An 18975-nucleotide genomic window follows, 5' to 3' on the forward strand; every position below is an offset into this window, starting at 1 on the left:
GTTTATATATGGCTGTTTTCTGTCTGATCTTTTGCAGATGTAGTCTATTTGTGCTTTGTAATTAATATGTAGTAGATTTAGATTTTCTCATGAGTGCTGCTATATATTTTTTTAGGATGTGTGGAGGTTAGTGGCCCCCACTGGACTGATAGCTCTTATTGTGCAGCTGCATTAGGAGCTGCCATGGGTCTCAGTGCTGCAGCCGAAGACACAGCCTTCACCTGCAGAAGCTGCCGCTGGTGCTGAGGAGTTAAATCGATTTGGGTTTGTGTTCCCGGCAAAGTCAGACAGTGGGAATGGTTTGTCTACATTTCTCAGCTCACCCACACAATGTTGTGAGGGGTTTAGCACAAATCCGAAGCCTTATTCCTGCACCCTGTGTGGGAAGACTTTCACTCTTGTCATCATGCCTGAAAACACACCAGAGCCCACCGTGCAAAGCTTCTCACTCAATCGTCAAGCTCAAAAAAAAATCTCATCAGAGTTCACACAGGTGGTGAGACGCATAGGTCACACAGGTGAGAAACTGTACACTTGCCCTCATTGGATGAATTTTGCTCAGTCAAGGAATCTTAAAACATCAGCAGATCCCCTCAGGGGAGAATCCATACTCGTGTTCAGTGTGAGGTGAAATTCTCTGACTCAAGCAGCTTTCAAAGGCATCAGACATTTCACTGTGAGTTCACATGGCCTGTGAGTTGTTTTGACCCCATTGTGGAAGGAATTTAGGGTATTACAGTATTACCTCAATAGACGGGAAATTTGAGGCAAGATAGCTTTAACATGTACAACTTCACAAGTAAATGCAAGGAAAACTATTTTTTGTTGTTCTGAATTCATAAACACCTGAATGTTCTATTTGATTCAGAAAATGTAATAACTTGTATTTAGGTTTTATGTTCTTTGAAACCCTACAAACTCAATCTCAGATTCAAAACTCAGATTGATGTATACCAATGTGCAAGATTTAATGTTACTTGTAACAGTCGTTTATATGACATGTGCACAGACACATACACACCATGACATCACAAGTCAGCACTATGACATCACCACTGACTGTATTTTTGTTTAAATCCATACATTGTTTGCATCTTTTTTTTAAGAATACGAAGATTTTAATTAATAAGAAATTCAAATATTCAAAAACCAGGAAGTCTTAAAACCCACCAAGAATAAAATGAAAATAGGATAATAAAAAGACCAACAGTAATTAATAATACTCAACAGTAATTATACTCATGAGCACAAACATTGACATTGTATAATGTACAACCATTGTCTGTCTGAAAAATCAGTTCACATTTTATCAATCATTTACTTCTCATAGCTCAGGCAAGGGGAAAAGCCTGGAGATGTACTGTAGTCCCTTTCCCACCACGGGTTACATTCCTGTATTATCGCACAGTTGATGAGTCTGAATTTGGGGATGGCTTGAGTGTGGGAAAATGGGACTCAGTCCTAAATTCCTCTAATGTACACACAAAGGTTAAAAAAACACACCTTAAAAAAGTTACCTCAATTATACTAAAGTACAAAGACCACACAAGTATACCAAAGTACAAAACTAGCAATATTCTAAATGTAAAAATTCTCAACATGGCTGCAACGACTTTCTTTGCAAAAAAATAAGTGCCAGATGGTAGAAATACAATTTTTATTGTATTTCTACCACACTGGCACAACCTTTAACCTGAAAATACGCTAAATGAATATGAGGAGGTTCCAGCCAGTCGTTTACATGGTCACCACCTCCCATACATAGCATTCTGCAACCAGCCTCCTGCATAACTACAGAAGCACAAACACATTCTACAGCCTAATGAAATCATGGGTACAAACAGGAATTAGCTGGTCATTTCAATGGAACATAGGCTAGATAGCAACATTTCACTTTAAAGCCACTCATCACCTTCACAACAGCTTTCACGTTTTACATTTGCATGATGGCGAATCGAAATGTCAGTTGTCAAACAGACAGCTGTTACTCTAAACATGGTTATAGAAAGTAATAAAAAGGCAAGAAATGAAGAATTTAATTCACAGAATAAAATGTCATATCCATATGGCTCTGTCATAAATATGTCTGGCTTTGTTTTGGTAGTAATACACATCGTGTTGTAATTTTAACACCCTTGACATCTAAGCAGCCTCAAGTTATTCTGGATTTGTGCACCAGAAATGTCTGTTCAACTTTATAGTATTGCATGTCAGTATCTGCCATAACATAAGCGTAGGCTTCAGAGAGAATTGAGGCTATAGACACTAACCCTATACATGGTATTCATAGTAGCCCTTTTGGTAATCGTCAAAGATATTCCTCCCACCATATGGTGAGTATGTGAAGCAAACTGTAGCTTGTAAGAGTAGGTTGATCGTCCAGCCAGACATCATTCTGTCACTTCTGTCGTTGCTAAATTACTTGACGAAATGGTTCATTGAAGTCATGAATAATGGTTGACAGTTACTGAGCAACACGTTTGTGTCACTTGCAAGTTCATATGCATTGGCATATGCCAAATAAGGTGCCATTGCTCATTTCCACCATTTCCCCAGTAAACACTGATTGTCGGGGTGTGGTTTCCTCAATTGCTATGTTTAATGCCCAGTCGCAACTCCGAAGGTGGGACAGTCAAAAAAAAAAATCTGTGCAATACATCATCCAGTGTGCTGAAACTATTTGAATACACCATTTTCCTTGTGTTTGGACTGATGTTTGTTAACTTATGCTCGACTGCATCCTCAATTATGTGCATCTGTTGGTGAGGATCACTTTTATGGCTATTAAATGAAGTTCATATTTAAGACTGCAGTGTCATTCACTGGTTACCATTATATTTTTAATGATTTACATGCAACAGTGCAGTCAGATAACCACAGCAATCCCAGAATAAAAAGCAATTATCCTGATAAATCAGTGACTGGAAAGCTTTTCTGTGACATTTCTGTGTCATGTATAGCTAGCAGGGCTAACCATGATTTGAGAATTTGGTTGTCCAAATCAAAAAATTCTTCTGTTCGATTAGACAATAAGAGAACACCAAGGCTGACATCTGTTGCCTTTAAACATGAGTGGGCCTAAAAGCAAAAAGCTTTCAATCCAGTGTAATCTCTTGTTCTTTTGAAGTGAGTGTCCAGCATGTTCCAAATGCTGCTTTCTGACCTGTTCAGTGCGGCTTTAATGGCTTTTTGATCAATAAAATTACCTCCAGTACAAATTAAAACACTATTTTGTCCTGTCATTACGCAACTGGGAACATCTGTTAGCTGGCACCTAAGTGGGACACTCCATGAATTTCCCTCCATGCCAGAACAAAGGTCCCAGATCTGGGTCAATCTGGGTCAAACGGATGGAGTGTTCATTAAGAAAAAACACCCTGCTCTCTTTTATTTATGTACTCTTCACCTCTCCTGTGCTCATTTTACTGAAACTTTCCCCATTGCTCTTTCTCTCCGTCCCTTTTTCCCCAATTGTTTTTTAGTTCTAGCACATTTATTGTTAAAGCAAATAATAAAAATTAAATGAATAAAATCTTCATTTGACACGTAATTTTATCACTTCTGTCTATTGCTGTAGATGTGATTTACATCTGGTGTTCCTGTCCATCTCTTTCTCAGTCTCGGCTCCAAAATGCAAAATAAGTTGGCTTAATTTTCAAAATGAATACAAAAATAGCAGAATCATTTCAACTAGTTAATGATCATATTAGTATCTAACAGTTGCAGTCCATCAATTCCGAAATGGATGGATGGACACACAAACACACAAATCACTGTGCAACATTTTGCATAAATTAGCAGTTGCCATACAATGTATAAAGATATCACTACTACATTGTCAAGCTGTCTATTGAGGAGCAAATTTTAGTAGCAAATACACTGACCTAACCTTAAATACACCAAATGGCTGCCTTTGGGGCATATCTCTAGTTCCTGAATAAGTAGCTGACTAGCTCAATAGTTTAGCTATACATTGTTTAACTGGTGACACTATTTATTTAAAAGAATTTTACCTAAAGGAAGGGGATGGGAGAAATTATCTGGGAATGAATTTGTAGAGGTAGAAGCAATAATGTAATATCTAGCGAGGCTAGCAAGTAAGACCGAGGAGGTAGTTTACCATTACCTCAGATGAGGTCCCTACCAGATTCCACTCATCCTGTTATTATGACAGCCTCAACTCAAGTCCACATCTCTTTCTTGATCTTGCCACCCTACATCTCCCCAACAGCGTTTTTCATCTATTTTTTCTCTTCCCCTTAAATACGCTTAGCACATTTTCCTCTCCCTCATCCTCCCTTACATCCTGTCATTTATCCCTTGCCTCCCACCCTTTCACACTGTCACTTCGTTCTTTCTAGCGGTCCTCAATGTTTGAGTCCCTCCCCCTGCTGCACTTCTTCCTCCACTTCCTCCATCCTTCCTCCCTCCACTTCCTCCATCCTTCCTTCCTCCCCCTCCAGCTCCACCAACACCAGGGATGAAATTTAACTGCTCAATATTGTTTTGCCTCTTGGTTGCAAAGGCTAACCTCTTGGCATTCGGAGCTGTTAGTGTTCCGGTTCCTCCCCCAGGTGAGTCCATCCAGCTTGGAGCCCCGCCTCCCTGGCTTGGCACAGCCATCTTCCTCTCTTGCTCTTTCCCAGAGGTTGGGTGAGAGTTCATCTTGATCATGTGGTGGCGATCGAGCGTGGAGGTGGCGCAGACATTTTGTTGAGACTGAGATTTTTTGTGCGGTGGAAGTCGAGGCAGGGTTTGCACCAGCCCTCTGTAATCCCCCACCCCAGCCCCACCTCCAGCCCTTTCTTCCAGCTGATCAGGGGACATAACAAGCCTTTCTTGCGACTTCCGGAGGTTCTGATTGTTTGACTTCTTAGCAGCTGCGATGGCTTTGTAATACTGTTGCTGCTGGTTTTTGGATAGCCGGGATAACGTGTTTCCATCTCCCAGTGTAAGCAGCTGGTCTTGGGACTTCACTCTTCTTGGGGGCTTGGACAGTGTGTCATACTTTGGATTATGTTGGGGATAGGGGGCTTTTAAGGGATATAGGTTCGGGGGCAGCGCGGATGCAGAGGACATATTCAGATGCGGTCGAGAGCCATGTAGAGGGAGGGTCCCTTTGGTCAGGGTATAGTCCCCACCCCACTGAAGGTGGTGCTGGGTAAGAATATATGAAGGTGGGGCATTTTTGGGCTTTCGTTTGGACGTGCAGTAGCCCGAGTAGTCCCCTAGATGGGCCTTTTCTGTTTTTTGAAAAAAAGTTTTTAGGAGAAGTAGAAGAGAAAATGTGTGAGTTTAGAATGGCGACAGACACAGTCAGTGACGATCGCATATTCTGATGCCCTAAAGCCATAAAATAATTAGCTTAACCACAAGTTCTAAGCATAATTTTGCATGGACACTGCCCCATACTTCAACTTAATGCAGGAGGTCCACAACCGTGGTTTTGAAGAACCTCAGGGTCTGCTGGTTTATGTTTTTACTCACCACTTTATTGATCATTTAAAGCTGTTGATAACAGTTTCCTATGTATGAATTGGTCAATGATTTCAATGTGGAAACAAAAACCAGCTGACCCTACAGCTCTCCAGGAACAGGGGTTGGAGACTCAACTTTACCCAGTTACCAGAAAAGAGTAGAAAAGCCGAACCAGGGACAGGGGTCGCAAATTAGCCTTGGCTAGAAATCCTATATGCAACACATCTGTTTCATCTTATTGTAAGCTGTTAAAATGGTTTCTGCATTGTCCCTGACAAATAAACGAATAAATAAATAAAATCTCCAAATAAACAGACAACATGCATGCACCAAATCAAAAACATCTGCTACTCTAACCCCCCGCTTTGACTCTCATTCCACAGCCCTCATCTACCTGCCCCTCTCTTACCCAGCCTTTTCAGGGAGCTGTATCTGCTGATGTCCGAGTTAGTGGCGGCCTCGTAGGAAGGGGGCAGCTGCGCCAGGTTGTGGAAGGAGTGATAGAAGGAAGGCTGAGGGCCAACCATCTTGTGCTTGGTGGAGAGGAGCGTCCCAGAGGAAGCCAGCTGGGCATTATTCATGCGCTCTGAAAGGGTAGCGAACACGTTTAAACCCGCCCACGGCGCTGAAAGGTTTGACACGTTGTCAAGTGCATTATAACATGCCGCTTGACTGTGCAGGGACACACTAGAGCACTGGCTGGAGTCACAACAAACAAACTGCATGCAAATGAGTGGAGATGCGCAAGATAAAATGCAATGAGACGAAAAAGGCTGCAATGAGCACATTAGCGTGACCCGATGCACTCATATGCTCAGCTGTTGTTCAAACATTTTATATTCGGTGCATGAACAAGATACATGACTGACTAGTGAACCCCCAGTACCATAATTATTCCCTCACAGCGAGACCACAATGCTTCAGACGTGTTAAATATGAATATATTCACTAAAATGCTTTGAGTGCCAATTGGAAGTTTATTTCTGGCACTGGAATCAAACATGCTGAAAAAACAGGGGTGCAAATTGGCAACTGCAACCTGCTCATTGCATACAAATCTCCTCCTGTGACTGTGTAGCCACTCACTGCGATTGTCTTTGCTCTGACCGACGGGGGCGTAAAGGTTTTTCGGGTGCTGATCAGTGGTCCCTTCGGTTCCCCCAGTGGTAACGGCCGTGCTGTTGTTCCTTTCCTCTGGCTGAACTGGGCTGGACTGATGGCGTAAGATATCTACCAGAGCTCTAGACAGAATAAAGAGGAAAGTATCATAAATAACATGATACAGTATATAGGCATCCAGTGCTTGTCTTGAGCTCATTTAACATTAAAACTGGTATTTATGTACATACTTAAATATATGTGAATAAATTATATATAATTAATGGGTTTATTGAGACCAACTGAACACATACAGTAAATAATATTTTGTCAAAAACCCGTGAAAGGGAACAGTTGTGAAGAGCCTTGAATACCAGCAGAATCTGTGGTTCTCTAGGATTTGGGTTACGGAGCCCTGTTGACGGGGACAAAGACAGCATTGCCAGTGGTGGAGTGGGACAATCCAAAATAAATGAATGCTGACATTTCTCATGGACAAGCAGTACATCATACATAATAATTATAATCTATTTTTGAATCTACTTTAATTTATCGCATGAATCATAAGTCTTCCGGCACTAAATTAATGATGGAAATGATTGAATATGGCAGAATTCAAATATATAGTGAGCTCAATCATCTCTGGGACAAAGACTAGCTCTGAACTTCAGAATTTTAGATTTGCAGTTAATGTGCAGATTCTCAGCTTTTATGATTTTGGTTTCACCATGTAGAAAATACCTTTCTTAATTTTTAATGATGTCCCAGTTGATTTTGGTAAGCTTAAGGTTTGGCCTAGGTCTTTGACTGTTTTTAAATTTATTCTCAGCTTCATAATTGATTCCTTGACATTCATTGGCACAACTCTGGTCCTTATGTTGACAAACGCCAATAACAGACTCAAGAATCAAGGCAATCAAGAATCAAGACTAGAAACTGAAAGCTCTCTTATACTTGCACTAAAGAAGCAATTGAACCCACTTAACTAATCAGAAACACCTGTGTGTCCCAAACATTATGGAGCCCTGAAATGTATAAAAAAGTGCTGTTATTTCTACATGCCGAAACCAAAATATATTAAAATACCCTTTAATTAAAGCTCAGACTTTAACTACATATGAATAGTTTGATTACAAATCTAAAATGATCAAGTACAGAGCCAAATCAAGATGAAATACATGTCCTATTTTCCATCCTTTTTATTTTTCTTTGGTACAAATATCATATTCTGTATATGCCTGATATCCCTTTCCATCCTTGAAAAGCATCTCTTGTACTCCCTTAGGGGGCTTCACATAGAGAACCCCCTGGGCACTTTCCATGTACCCAGCATTTTGGCATCTTTTTAAAAGACACTGAGGGGGGCCTCAGTGGGGAACATGTGTTGTTTTGCACAGAATTTACACTACATGACCAAAAGTATGTGGACACCTGACATCCAACATCTCATCCAAAATTATGGGCAATATGGAGTTGGTTCACCCTTTGCTGCTATAACAACCTCAACTTTTCTGGGAGGGCTTTATACTAAATGTTGGAGCATTGCTGTAGTGATTTGCTTTCATTCAGCCAGGAAAGGTGAGGTTGGGCACCGATTGGGCGATTAGGCCTGGCTCACAGTTGGCTTTCCAAATGATCCAAAAGTCAGGGCTCTGTGCAGGCCAGTCAAGTTCTTTCTCACCACTCTTTGCAAAACCATTCCGAAATGGACCTCGCTGTGTGCCCAGGGGCATTGTCATTCTGAATAAGGGAAGGGCCTTACCCAAACTGTTGGGGAAGCACAGAATCATCTAGAATGTGATTGCATGCTGTAGCATTAGGATTTGCCTTTACTGGAACTAAGGGGCCTAGCTCAAACCATGAAAAACAGCCCCAGATCAAGGGGAGTCCAGATACTTTTGGCCATGTAGTGTAGTATAGTTTGCAGAAGTACTCATCAGCATTGAGCATCAGAAGCAAATTGGCCAACAATACTTTTGAAAGCCCAACATTGTGTAATGTTCCTAGAACATTAAATTCTAAGGTATCTGCAAAAGCAATAGTACTGAATCTCTAAAGATATTTTGCCCAGTGTGTGAAAGCAGTACATACAACTATGTTGTTCATGAATGACATGAATCAAATGAACATGGAATTCACCTGTCCTCTGCGTCTCTGGGGCGACGTGAAAACTTGTGGAAGGCCACCTTCATGCCCACCGCCACCATTATGGTGAAGGAGATGACTCCACCGATCACGAACGCCGTGTTGCTGCGATGTCCTTTGAGAGGGTCAAAGTCTGGGTGCGAGGCATGGCCTGTTGGAAGAGTCCCTGGAGGCTGGGTGTTGGCCCAGTGCGGGGAGTCGTAGTTGTTGCAGGAGTCCTGGTCCAAACGGTTGCTTCTGTGCTGGCAGCAGAAGCGGTAGTGGCAGGTCCCGCAGCAGTATATGAAAGTGCCTTTTGTGCAGTTGAAGGTGAGGTCATAGTGCCCCATCACGTCATAGTAGCCCCTGCAGACATCCACGTCCACAATGTGTTTTGGCGCCGGCTCCACCTGGGCGGCGCCAAGCGGGGGCTTGAGGGCATTGCTGGTCACGTTTCTGGGAAGCATGATCTGTGACAAGGGTTTTGGAAGGGTTTCAGCTCTCTTTATTGCCTTTTTTGGCCTGGGCAAGGTCGGTGGTGTTTGCTTGCTGCCTTGGCCAGTCAGTATGTGCAAGCTAATGCTTCCCAGGCTTCCATTGGCCAGGCGGTGCTCGGCTGAGATTGCCAGGGCGGCAGAACAGGAGGGAAACATGAGGAAGGGGACAAGGAAGAGTGACAGTGCTCTGTGAAAGATGGCAGGCTTCATTTCTGTAGAGAGCAGGTCCTGACTGTTTCCAGTTCAGTGAAGTGCACTTCTGTCCTGTCAGCTCAGTTATTTTGTCCGTGAAAATGTCTGAAATACAGGGACTGCGCAGCAGCAGGCAGCTGTACAAAATCTCACCAGTCCCTTTCAGAAGAATCAAGAGAAGTGAAAAATGTATCCGAAGAAGAAGAATGCTCAAAAATACAGCTGTGATTTTATTTATTTTTTAAACGTGAAAACTTAGTTTAGTGTTTGTTTGGTTTTTTACCGTTGGTTGTTCCGTTTCATCAATATTTTGTCTAGGTCTAATGTTAAGTGTATCACTTGTTCAGTCGCGTGTAAGCTGAGTGTAATTTTTAGTTTGCCAAAACAATAAACGCTTCATATAAAAATGTCTAATGGTCTACTGTAGACTTTTTTACTGTAGACTTTTTTTTGTTTGAATTTGAAATGCTTTGTGCAAGTCTGTAAACATGGACTGTAAATTAAAATAATTTGTCAAATTTTGATGTATTGCAATATAAACTGGCAGCTATGCAAGTGAAAAGTTGTTTTAAAGTTTTCACATAGACATTACACAAAGGAAAATGGGAATATAAACATCTTGTGAAAATAATTACAATATGAATTCAACACTAAATCTTTGCTGTTACTATTTTATAATCACAACAAATAAATAAACCCCCTCTAGAACACCTATATTTTACTTGTGCAGTGCTTTGTTAACTAAAACGGTTTGAAAATTGTAATTATATATGCCTTTCCAGTAAAACAAAGTAACCAAATTGCCCTTTTTATAGCTCTTTAATGCTTTGAAAAATAAAATCATTCAAGACCAGTGTTTTAAAAGGGATGTGTAGTTTGGAAATGTCTGTGTTCAATGCAAGTAATAGTGTTTTCATCTCTGTCAGCAAAAACTACCTATATTTTAATTGCTTGACACTGTTCATTTAAGACTTTAATTTTTAGCAAAAAACAGATACACAAAATTGTACGTGTCTTTGCATATCTTAACTCTTATGATTTAGCAATAACTGATCATAGCAATAACTGCTTTTGTCTCATTGGGGTGGTTTTGGCAGTTGTTATTGATACCATGCAGAATATTTACCATCACATATGTATTTGTAGCTTAGAGCATAAATTACTGTGTTGTGGTGATTGCTTGTCATTTACTTTATTTGTAGAGAAAAGATCCATTAAGCTACCATCAATACATTAAGGTCTGTGGTCGGTCTATACTTGAACACACATTCAAACGAGGTTAAACAAACAATAGCAATTCTAAATGAAACTAGAGACGTCTCACACAATACAGGGCACGAGAATCAGTCAAAACAAGCAAATAAATAAAATTACATGGCTGAATACATTTGGAACAGACAACACCATACCTGTTCATACAACATGCCTAAAACAGCTATTACAGATTAGGCAAAACAGACAGTTGGGTAAGACCAATGCAGGCAGACACAGACACAGCAAGAGAACAAGAGAAAAACAAATTCTATTTCCAAAATGTGGGCAGAAATAGGATCAAAAGAAGGGTAAACACAATTGGGGGGAAATGAAAGCAAAAGAGCGGGACAATTGGGCTGAAGAGATTAAGTGATTTGTGTCTGTTTGAATCCCCCGAGGTAGCGCATCTACTCTGGGTTCAACTCGGTGCAACAGAATAGAACAAAGGCGGAATTAGTTCCAGTTATTGCAGAACGGGGATCCTCTGTCCAGTGAACAGGCATGAAAAGATGTCGATTAATTTGTTACCATAGAAAATATGAAAGAATAGATTTAGTCTTGTTTCTATACAGATAAATAATACCACCCTAAATCCATACAGTGTACTGTACAGCTCAGGTCCCTATCTGCAATTTCAAATGAGACTGAGAAAGGAATTGAAGACAACAACTTGATGGGACTTATTTTCCTCAAAACAATATTACTTCAAAAAATATGGACCATTGCTTTTTGTTTGTAGGACTGAAAAGTTGACAGACTTATAAATAACCACAAATACGTTGTAGAAGTATGAAAGATCCTGTGGGAAAACTACATGTATTGTTGAAAAATGGTTAAAATGTTATTCTTATTAAATTTATTGCTTTCAATTTTCATTGACAGTATAGAGTTTGGGTTAGAAAACCAGAGAGCAGAGTAGCAAGTTTATTTTTGTAAAGGTATAAAAAGTGATGCGAGTGATTTAGATTTTCGATATCATGCAGCATAAGGGCATTGCACGTCTGGGGATTGTTGATAAGACAAAGCTATAAGCACATGAACAAGAAAAACGGAGATCAGATCAACACAAAATGCACTGTTGCTTGGATCATTAGTCTTGAGCTGTGTTTAGAAATAATATTGTTTCAGATGCAATGCACAAGTTATGGCAGCCAATATTTTTATAATTTGCAGTAAAATAAATGCAAGCAATCACAAGTGGATGGCTGCTTGTACAAAATACCAATCTTACGATTATACTAAACTGAAAGTAGAAAATGTTTCATTGAAAAGTTACAAAAATGAACCCGCTATTGGCATTTTGCAACAAAAAACTTTAATGACTCTTTCCACTGACTTGCCAGACAAAAGGCCCCATAAGTAGAGATAACTATAGTATTGCCAAAGTTGCTTAAAATGGAGTTAACTAATTTATATGGTTATTTTCTTTTTAGGAATATGATATTTGGCTGTTTTTGCCCCCTGCTTCTCTTTATTAGAAATAAACGCTTACTAAATGCTCCTAAAAGCATTTAATAAAAAAATTTGGTTTGATTGTCAAGACAGAAAAATTGCTGTGCGAATTCTACTGCGAGTAAAAACAGTCTGTGGAAAAAAGCAGAATCAATCTGAATTGGGTTGTATCTTCATTACAAAATGTGTTGTATCCCGACAGTGACTCCCCACAGTTACTGTTGCCTGAGGTTCCTGGCAGAGTATCTCTCTTTTCAGCAATTCCTATTGATTTCCTTCTTTGTAATCTTCTCAATCGACTCTAGAACCTCATTGGAGCAAAAGAGTTCTTGATCCTGGGGAATAAAATTAGATGAACCATTCAACAATTGACATAGCCTATTGAAAACATTCAGAAGTACAGAAATACCGCAACAAAGAAAAAACTGTCATTTTAAATGTAAAAGGTTGAAAACTATTCAACTATATTTCAGGACTCAATTCATGTTAAGAAGATAAATGTGACATAAAACATTACAGGTTTAAAAATAATAATAATTGATCATGAATCAATGGCTATTTGTTGTGCAAAATTTAAAAAAAAGCATTTTAAAGTATTTCCAACAGATTGACAGGTGCATTTATTAACTCATAGTGTAAGAAGAACAGATATCCAAATACAAATACAGATTACTTTGTGGGTAGAACAGACACAGGTAGCATTGTCTGTGCACACCTCTAACATCTAGAGCACATTGAGGAACCTCAGACTGACTTACTGAATACCACTCTGAGCCGTGCTGTTGTGTGAAAATAACCACTGCTACATGTTCGCGTGATGTTGTGTGAAAATAACCACTGCTACATGTTCGCGTGATGTTGCCTCAAGCATGGCTATGGGATCCTGTATCACCACAAAGTAGTTTAGCCCAGCTTACCCTAGGCTAAAGACGCCTTCTTTTTCAACATCTTTCCCTGTTTTTTTCTTTTCTTAAGTTTGGAATGGTTGCATTTGTAGTTTCACTCCATCTCTGCAGTACCCTCACCTCCCATTCTGCAACCTGTCACTGAAGCTGCACAAACTCTACACTGGAGCACTGCAAAGATGACGCAACCAAACTGGAGGAACCCTATTGACCACAGTAGTCTAGTCTCTTGAGCGTGACAAGGCTGGATGAAACTGCCAACTGAAACCCTTCCATGACGGTACAGCCAATTATGAAACAGTTCATGCAAGACAGCGTGTAACAGTCTGCACCAGCACTGTCATGCTTCTCTCACAAAATGTCTTCATCACTGCTCTTGTGCTTTAGCAGGATGCACCACTAGACAGCCCTGAGAAGACACTTTCCGAAGCATGAGTCCTGATCATATTTTATGATTTGCATATGCTGGATGATCTGGAAATATTTATTTCCATGTTAGCGAAGTAGCAAAATCAAACACAGCAACACAACAAGCCAGTGTTTAATGATACATTTTACACTTTTAATCTTTTAACCTATAAAAACCAAAAACACCCAGTGGCTCTTGTGTGTTATCTAGCATCACTGTAGCACTGCAGTAGCTAAGCAATGTGGCAAGCGTATCCAGTGAGAAGCTGATGTCTGAGAATGAAAATGTTGTATATTTATCAGTCACAGCCGGCTTCAGAAACTCCTGAATTTTCCACACAAGACTGCTGCTGCCACATCTGTGTTCATGCATTGATTTCAAATTGTTTTCAGGGCATTCTTTCTGGACTCATCTTCTTCCAACTGTGCATTAACATTTTCCAGCTGTGCCGTTATTGGACATTAGTTTAGAAAAAAAAGCTTCCTCTACAAATCAGAATCCATTATTTTTCCAGTCCATAGTTTAAAGTCCATTAGCGGATTAATGGTAATCGGTTAACCCATAAGGAGTCACATGGCACAGCAAAAAGGAGGACATGCATCACAAAATATGGGCTGAACGTAAGAAAGGTGACGGGAAAGACTAGCAAAGCCAGAATGAAGATGATTCAACTGAAAGCAAAAAAATAATTAATTAATTTGAAAGGAGAGAAATTTGGGAGATGGAAAGAGAAGCTCTGAATTGCAGGTAGAGGTATATGAAAATGAATCAGCACAATTGTGAAAAAAAGAGTGAAACTATGACAGGAAACTGTAGCAGAAAGGTATGAATCTACCATTTTAGACAAATGGTTGTTGGTACATTGTTATATAAACACTCTTCTGTAGACACAGTTTCAAATTTGGGCAATACATGCACAAAACATTGTATAACTACGTGTGCATCCGCATATGCCTGGGGAATTCTTGTGCACAGGGGCTTAAAAAGAGTGTCCAATCATTCAGTCATTGTTTGCACAACACACAGCCCATTTTCCTTCCGTCTTACTCTCACTCACTCTTTCTCTCTCTCTCTCTCTCTCTCTCTCTCTCTCTCTCTCTCTCTCTCTCTCTCTCTCTCTCTCTCTCTCTCTCTCTCTCTCTCTCTCTCTCTCTCTCTCTCTCTCTCTCTCTCTCTCTTTCACTCTCTCTCACTCTCGCTCTGTGTCAGTGCGTGGGTTGAAGCACCTCTCTCAGAATAGCACTGCAGTATGGAGAAAGCCACATTCTCCACATCTCTCCCCATCTTTCCTTTTTTACCTCCAACACTTTGTCAGATCTCTTCTGGTCTGTGTCAATGTTGCACATTTTTGTCTGATCTCACCTCACCTCCTGCTCTTTATGGCACTTGCCATCAAACACAGAAAGAAAAAAAAGAAAAGGCATTTTTCTCTCTGCAGCTTCTCTGTGTGCATTACTATCTCCTTCCTTCATTCCACTCTCTCATCTATCTCCACTTATTATGAGTTATCTCCACACAGTTCAAGAACAGTGACAACAGTGCAGGCAAGGGATATGTGTAAGCATACTAATGATGCTATGGCAACAAAATCACCAAAATCGATTAAGTGCACTGTGGTGCCTTGCTACAATAAAAGCACCCCCCCCCCCCCCCCCCCCCCAAAGAAACAATAGCAAGGAGATGGACAGAAAGACAGAAAAAGAGGGGCGAGAGGGGGGCTTCTGTGATCCAAAACTGTATCAGTCTGTCACATCCCCTATTATTCAGAGTGCTAGTATACCACAGTAGGAATTTGAGTCAGTTTAAACATACAACTGTCAGTGTGAATCAACGTCTGTAAAACGCTGTCATACTGTATTACCTCTGTGAAATATGTGTTTAACAGAGAGCTGCAGTGAGTAATTGTATACCGTTGTAGTAATAAGCTTATCAAGTAGCATATCAAGTGAACAAGTGTTTGCCAAATTATCTTGTTTCCACACAGAATTAAATTGTGGCTTCTGAATCTCAAGAATTTGTGCAATACATGTCAATATACGACGACGGCAATAGATATACCATATGAAAATAACGAAAATGAGAGAATTAGCCATGAGAGGTTGTGAGCGGTGCACTACATGTTTGATAAACGTACAATTTATTATTATTATTATGAAATGCGTGTTTGTAACTGTCACTGTGCACGCACTTGAATTGAGTGCATACTCGTGCAGTTCTGTCATCATTATGTCAGGTATGTTTAGATAAGAATATGTACGACTGCTCACACGCTGTGTCCATGTTAACGAAACTCATTTGAGTGAGTCTTTAGTAGTTAATTCAGCCACTTCAATTTTCCTTTGTAAGGTGTCAACATTAGACGAGAAAAACAGAACATATAGCACACTGACAAAAATAAACATGTTCATACGTCTGCTACACGATTAAAGCGAATGATATAAAATGAAGGTCTTACCTACAGGTTCACTTTGGTATTCCCAAGAAGAGAAGTTTACTTCCTGACGAGGGTGAGTGTGTCTTTCAGTAGCAATCTATTATTCACGTTCGCTGAAATCGTATGTAGCTTAGTGAAAAAATGACAATGTCCAGGATCGCAAAGAACGTTTTAGTTCAGGGTCCAGGCGCGGTTTCTGTATGGTTTTGGCAAAGATAATATAGATATTATGTGCCGAAGAATGGTAGAGCAAAAGCGCATCTTATTTATGTTTTTCCTTCATCTATTAACTACGGGTGTTTAGCTTTCATCTCAGTCCAATATCTAGACCTGTGAAAATACAGCTAACTGACTATTACAAAAAGTAGAAATAAAATGCCCATTTCCCATTTGAAAATAAAACAACTACAAGCCTTCAACTAAAATGTTAAATGCTAGACATTTAACTGGACGCTTCTATACTCTTATTCGATACTACAATGTCTCATTATCATAATAAATGAAATTAATTACGTCTACCTTTATAATGAATTTAATAAATTATCGATTCAATAGTTTAGTAATATTCCAGGAACATCAATTTCATGATATTGCACATTTCATAATTATTTCGTAAAACATTACATTCTGCAAGAATTAAAATAATCTGTGTTTTATCTCGCAACCTCGCTAGTTGCTCAATATCGCAATGTGCTCGCTTATCTACAAATCAATGCTGCATACTCAGTCTGCTCCACGTACTATTCGTCCATTGATTGGCCTGTACTGCTCCCTGCGCGTACTTCCATTAGTCTATTGGACTGGCCAACCGGTGAGATATTTTGTTTGTTCGATTCAAAGTTTCTGTTGTGTCATTGGTTTGAGGAACAAATTACCGCTGAGCGATTGGTCCACACACCATACATAAAGATACACTCACGGACTCCCACACGCTTTCACTCAGACTCAGTCGTTTCACATGTGGTCTTGAATCGAAAGCCTCTCAATTGTCATTCGCATTTCCATTTACTAAAAACAGATTCTAAATTTAAGTAGCTGTAACTGAACCAGATAATTTAATTGAAGGTTGTTATACGAACCAATTCATTCCATGGGGTGTTCCAAACCAGCCCACATTTGCACTGAGAATATTTCATATAAAATGATGCATAGCCTGCTTGATGATACAATTATTATACAATACAATGGGAACTAAGTAATGAAGGAATTAAGTTAAAAGTATTTGTATGGTACAGCATCCTCATACACTCAATACCTGTTGATGACCTTTGTGAGGCTAAGCTTTGGGTACCCCATTTTATCAAAAAGGGCTGATGTGGGTGAAGGTTTTTGTTTTAACCCAGCACTATGACACCTCTACCCCTAACCATGGCCTTCAAAGGAGACCATGATTATAGAATCTGATATCTTAGTGATGGGCTTAAACAAAAAACCTGCACCCACACCTGCACTTTCCTGGTCAAAGCAGACTTCTGTTGATGTACACAATTATGGCTTGTTCTAGCAAACACTTCTGAGGACATTATTAATAACCTACATTGTCTGAACTCAAAGATAATTTAGTAAAAATTAATTAATTAAAAGTCCAGTTAATAAATCCTGAACACAGAAATATTAGCTCTGCCACAACAAAACCTTTATTACTGTGGCAAAATGTCACAATATTACAAGAATATTTCTACCTGAAAACAATTTAAACAATCCTTTTTCACATAATATATAACATATGCAAACACAAGCCATGCGCAATATAGTGGTTTGACACTTTAAACCCACCAGCAACTCTTGAAGATAAATAGTTATGATGCATGTGCATTTAGACAACAGCCATAATCACCACGTACCCTGCTGCTGCTAAGCAGGTATGGACTCGGATGGGGTACTTCCCGGGATGAGGATGTTAAACCAAGGTCCCAACTTACTCTTTACATTAAAGATACAACAACACTTACAGCAAAGAGTCGGGGGATTCCCTGGTGTTCTGGCTGAATTTCCAACCTGCCACCTAATTATCCATCAGTTTAATTGTCTGAAAATTGTTCTCACCCCCTCCACCTCTGCTGATGTGGGCAGATGCTATGCGTTGGTGGTGGCTGAGGTGAGTTTCTCTCTCATCATTGTAATGTTTCAAAGAGTGTGACGAAAGTGCTATGTAAATGCAAAGCATTATTATTATTATTATTCTCCAAACACTAGATTTCCACCACACCATACCATAAGACAGCACATTGCACTTCACATATCAAAGGACTGATATTATGGTTTTTATCATTTCTTTCCTATGGGGAAGGGTCTTCAGACTGTCAGGTCTTGCACTCAAGTACCTTTTAGGCAAGTTCCTTTGCTTATTTCTGCTTTCATGAAGCCTTCGGGTTTTGCTCACAGCAAGCAGTTTGGGGCTTATGTGCTGGCTTTCCACAACTGAGAGCAACATTTGGACCATCTCTACACCTCCTGTTGAGTTCTAGATGGTTTGCAAACCTTGTCCTGGAGAGCCACAGGGGATGCTTTTTTGTTACTTGCACTTAAATCTTCAAAGCGGTTTAGTCAATGCGCCCCGCTTGGTTCCTCGAGTCTGAATGAACTTCAACTGTTAACGTTTTCAGATTTTAAAACCAGAAAACCTTGCAGCTCTACCTGACCAGCACTGCAGACCCCTGTTCTTGACTTCCTCATACGTTTGGTTACATTCTCTCGACTGGACAGTGTGGGTTTCCTCCCACACTGTATACAATCACTGTTTTCTTTTAGTATACAACTGATATAGTCTCCCATCTTTGAATTTTGTGAAACAACATGACCATCAAACTGCCATTACAGTATGCAGTAGATTGAAAGCACTGAATGGCGATGCTGGGTACTGGCACTGTGCAGATGCGTGGGGGTGTAAATCTAATCATCTGTGTCCATTATCAGAGAATATAAGCACAGAATTCCTGTCACGACACAAAATTAGATTTCCTTCGCAGGATTAGAAAGCTACAGCAGGAGCGTTTTTTTGAAACACTGATACGCAGGGAAACCGCAGAGATTCAGCCGCATTCAAGTCCAATCGGATGCCCTCGTCCAAAGACAACTGTTGGATATAGGCATTTGAATCCGTCATTTGGCTTCCATTTCCCCTGTGTTCTG

At 40.0% G+C, this 18975-nt stretch overlaps 1 protein-coding gene across 7 annotated transcripts; it reads right to left on the minus strand.

Moving 5' to 3' along the window:
* Positions 1-943: 943 nt before the first annotated feature.
* Positions 944-16657, minus strand: LOC118234616 (protein shisa-7-like). Of its 7 annotated transcripts, none has more exons than XM_035431279.1 (6): positions 16585-16657; positions 15865-16039; positions 8716-12430; positions 6565-6719; positions 5888-6064; positions 944-5243 (listed from the first exon to the last, which is right to left on the minus strand). In XM_035431279.1, the coding sequence occupies exons 3-6, from the start codon at positions 9405-9407 to the stop codon at positions 4336-4338; spliced, it is 1932 nt and encodes a 643-aa protein (XP_035287170.1). In that variant the 5' UTR covers positions 9408-12430; positions 15865-16039; positions 16585-16657; the 3' UTR covers positions 944-4335. The 7 variants fall into 7 exon arrangements, with proteins under 7 accessions (XP_035287170.1, XP_035287171.1, XP_035287172.1 ...); XM_035431280.1 differs by having other exon boundaries at positions 16567-16625; XM_035431281.1 differs by lacking the exon at positions 16585-16657 and adding an exon at positions 16363-16557 and having other exon boundaries at positions 15869-16039.
* Positions 16658-18975: the final 2318 nt, after the last annotated feature.

The sequence above is a fragment of the Anguilla anguilla genome, chromosome 8, assembly GCF_013347855.1.
Source record: "Anguilla anguilla isolate fAngAng1 chromosome 8, fAngAng1.pri, whole genome shotgun sequence".
NCBI classification, from domain to species: domain Eukaryota; kingdom Metazoa; phylum Chordata; class Actinopteri; order Anguilliformes; family Anguillidae; genus Anguilla; species Anguilla anguilla.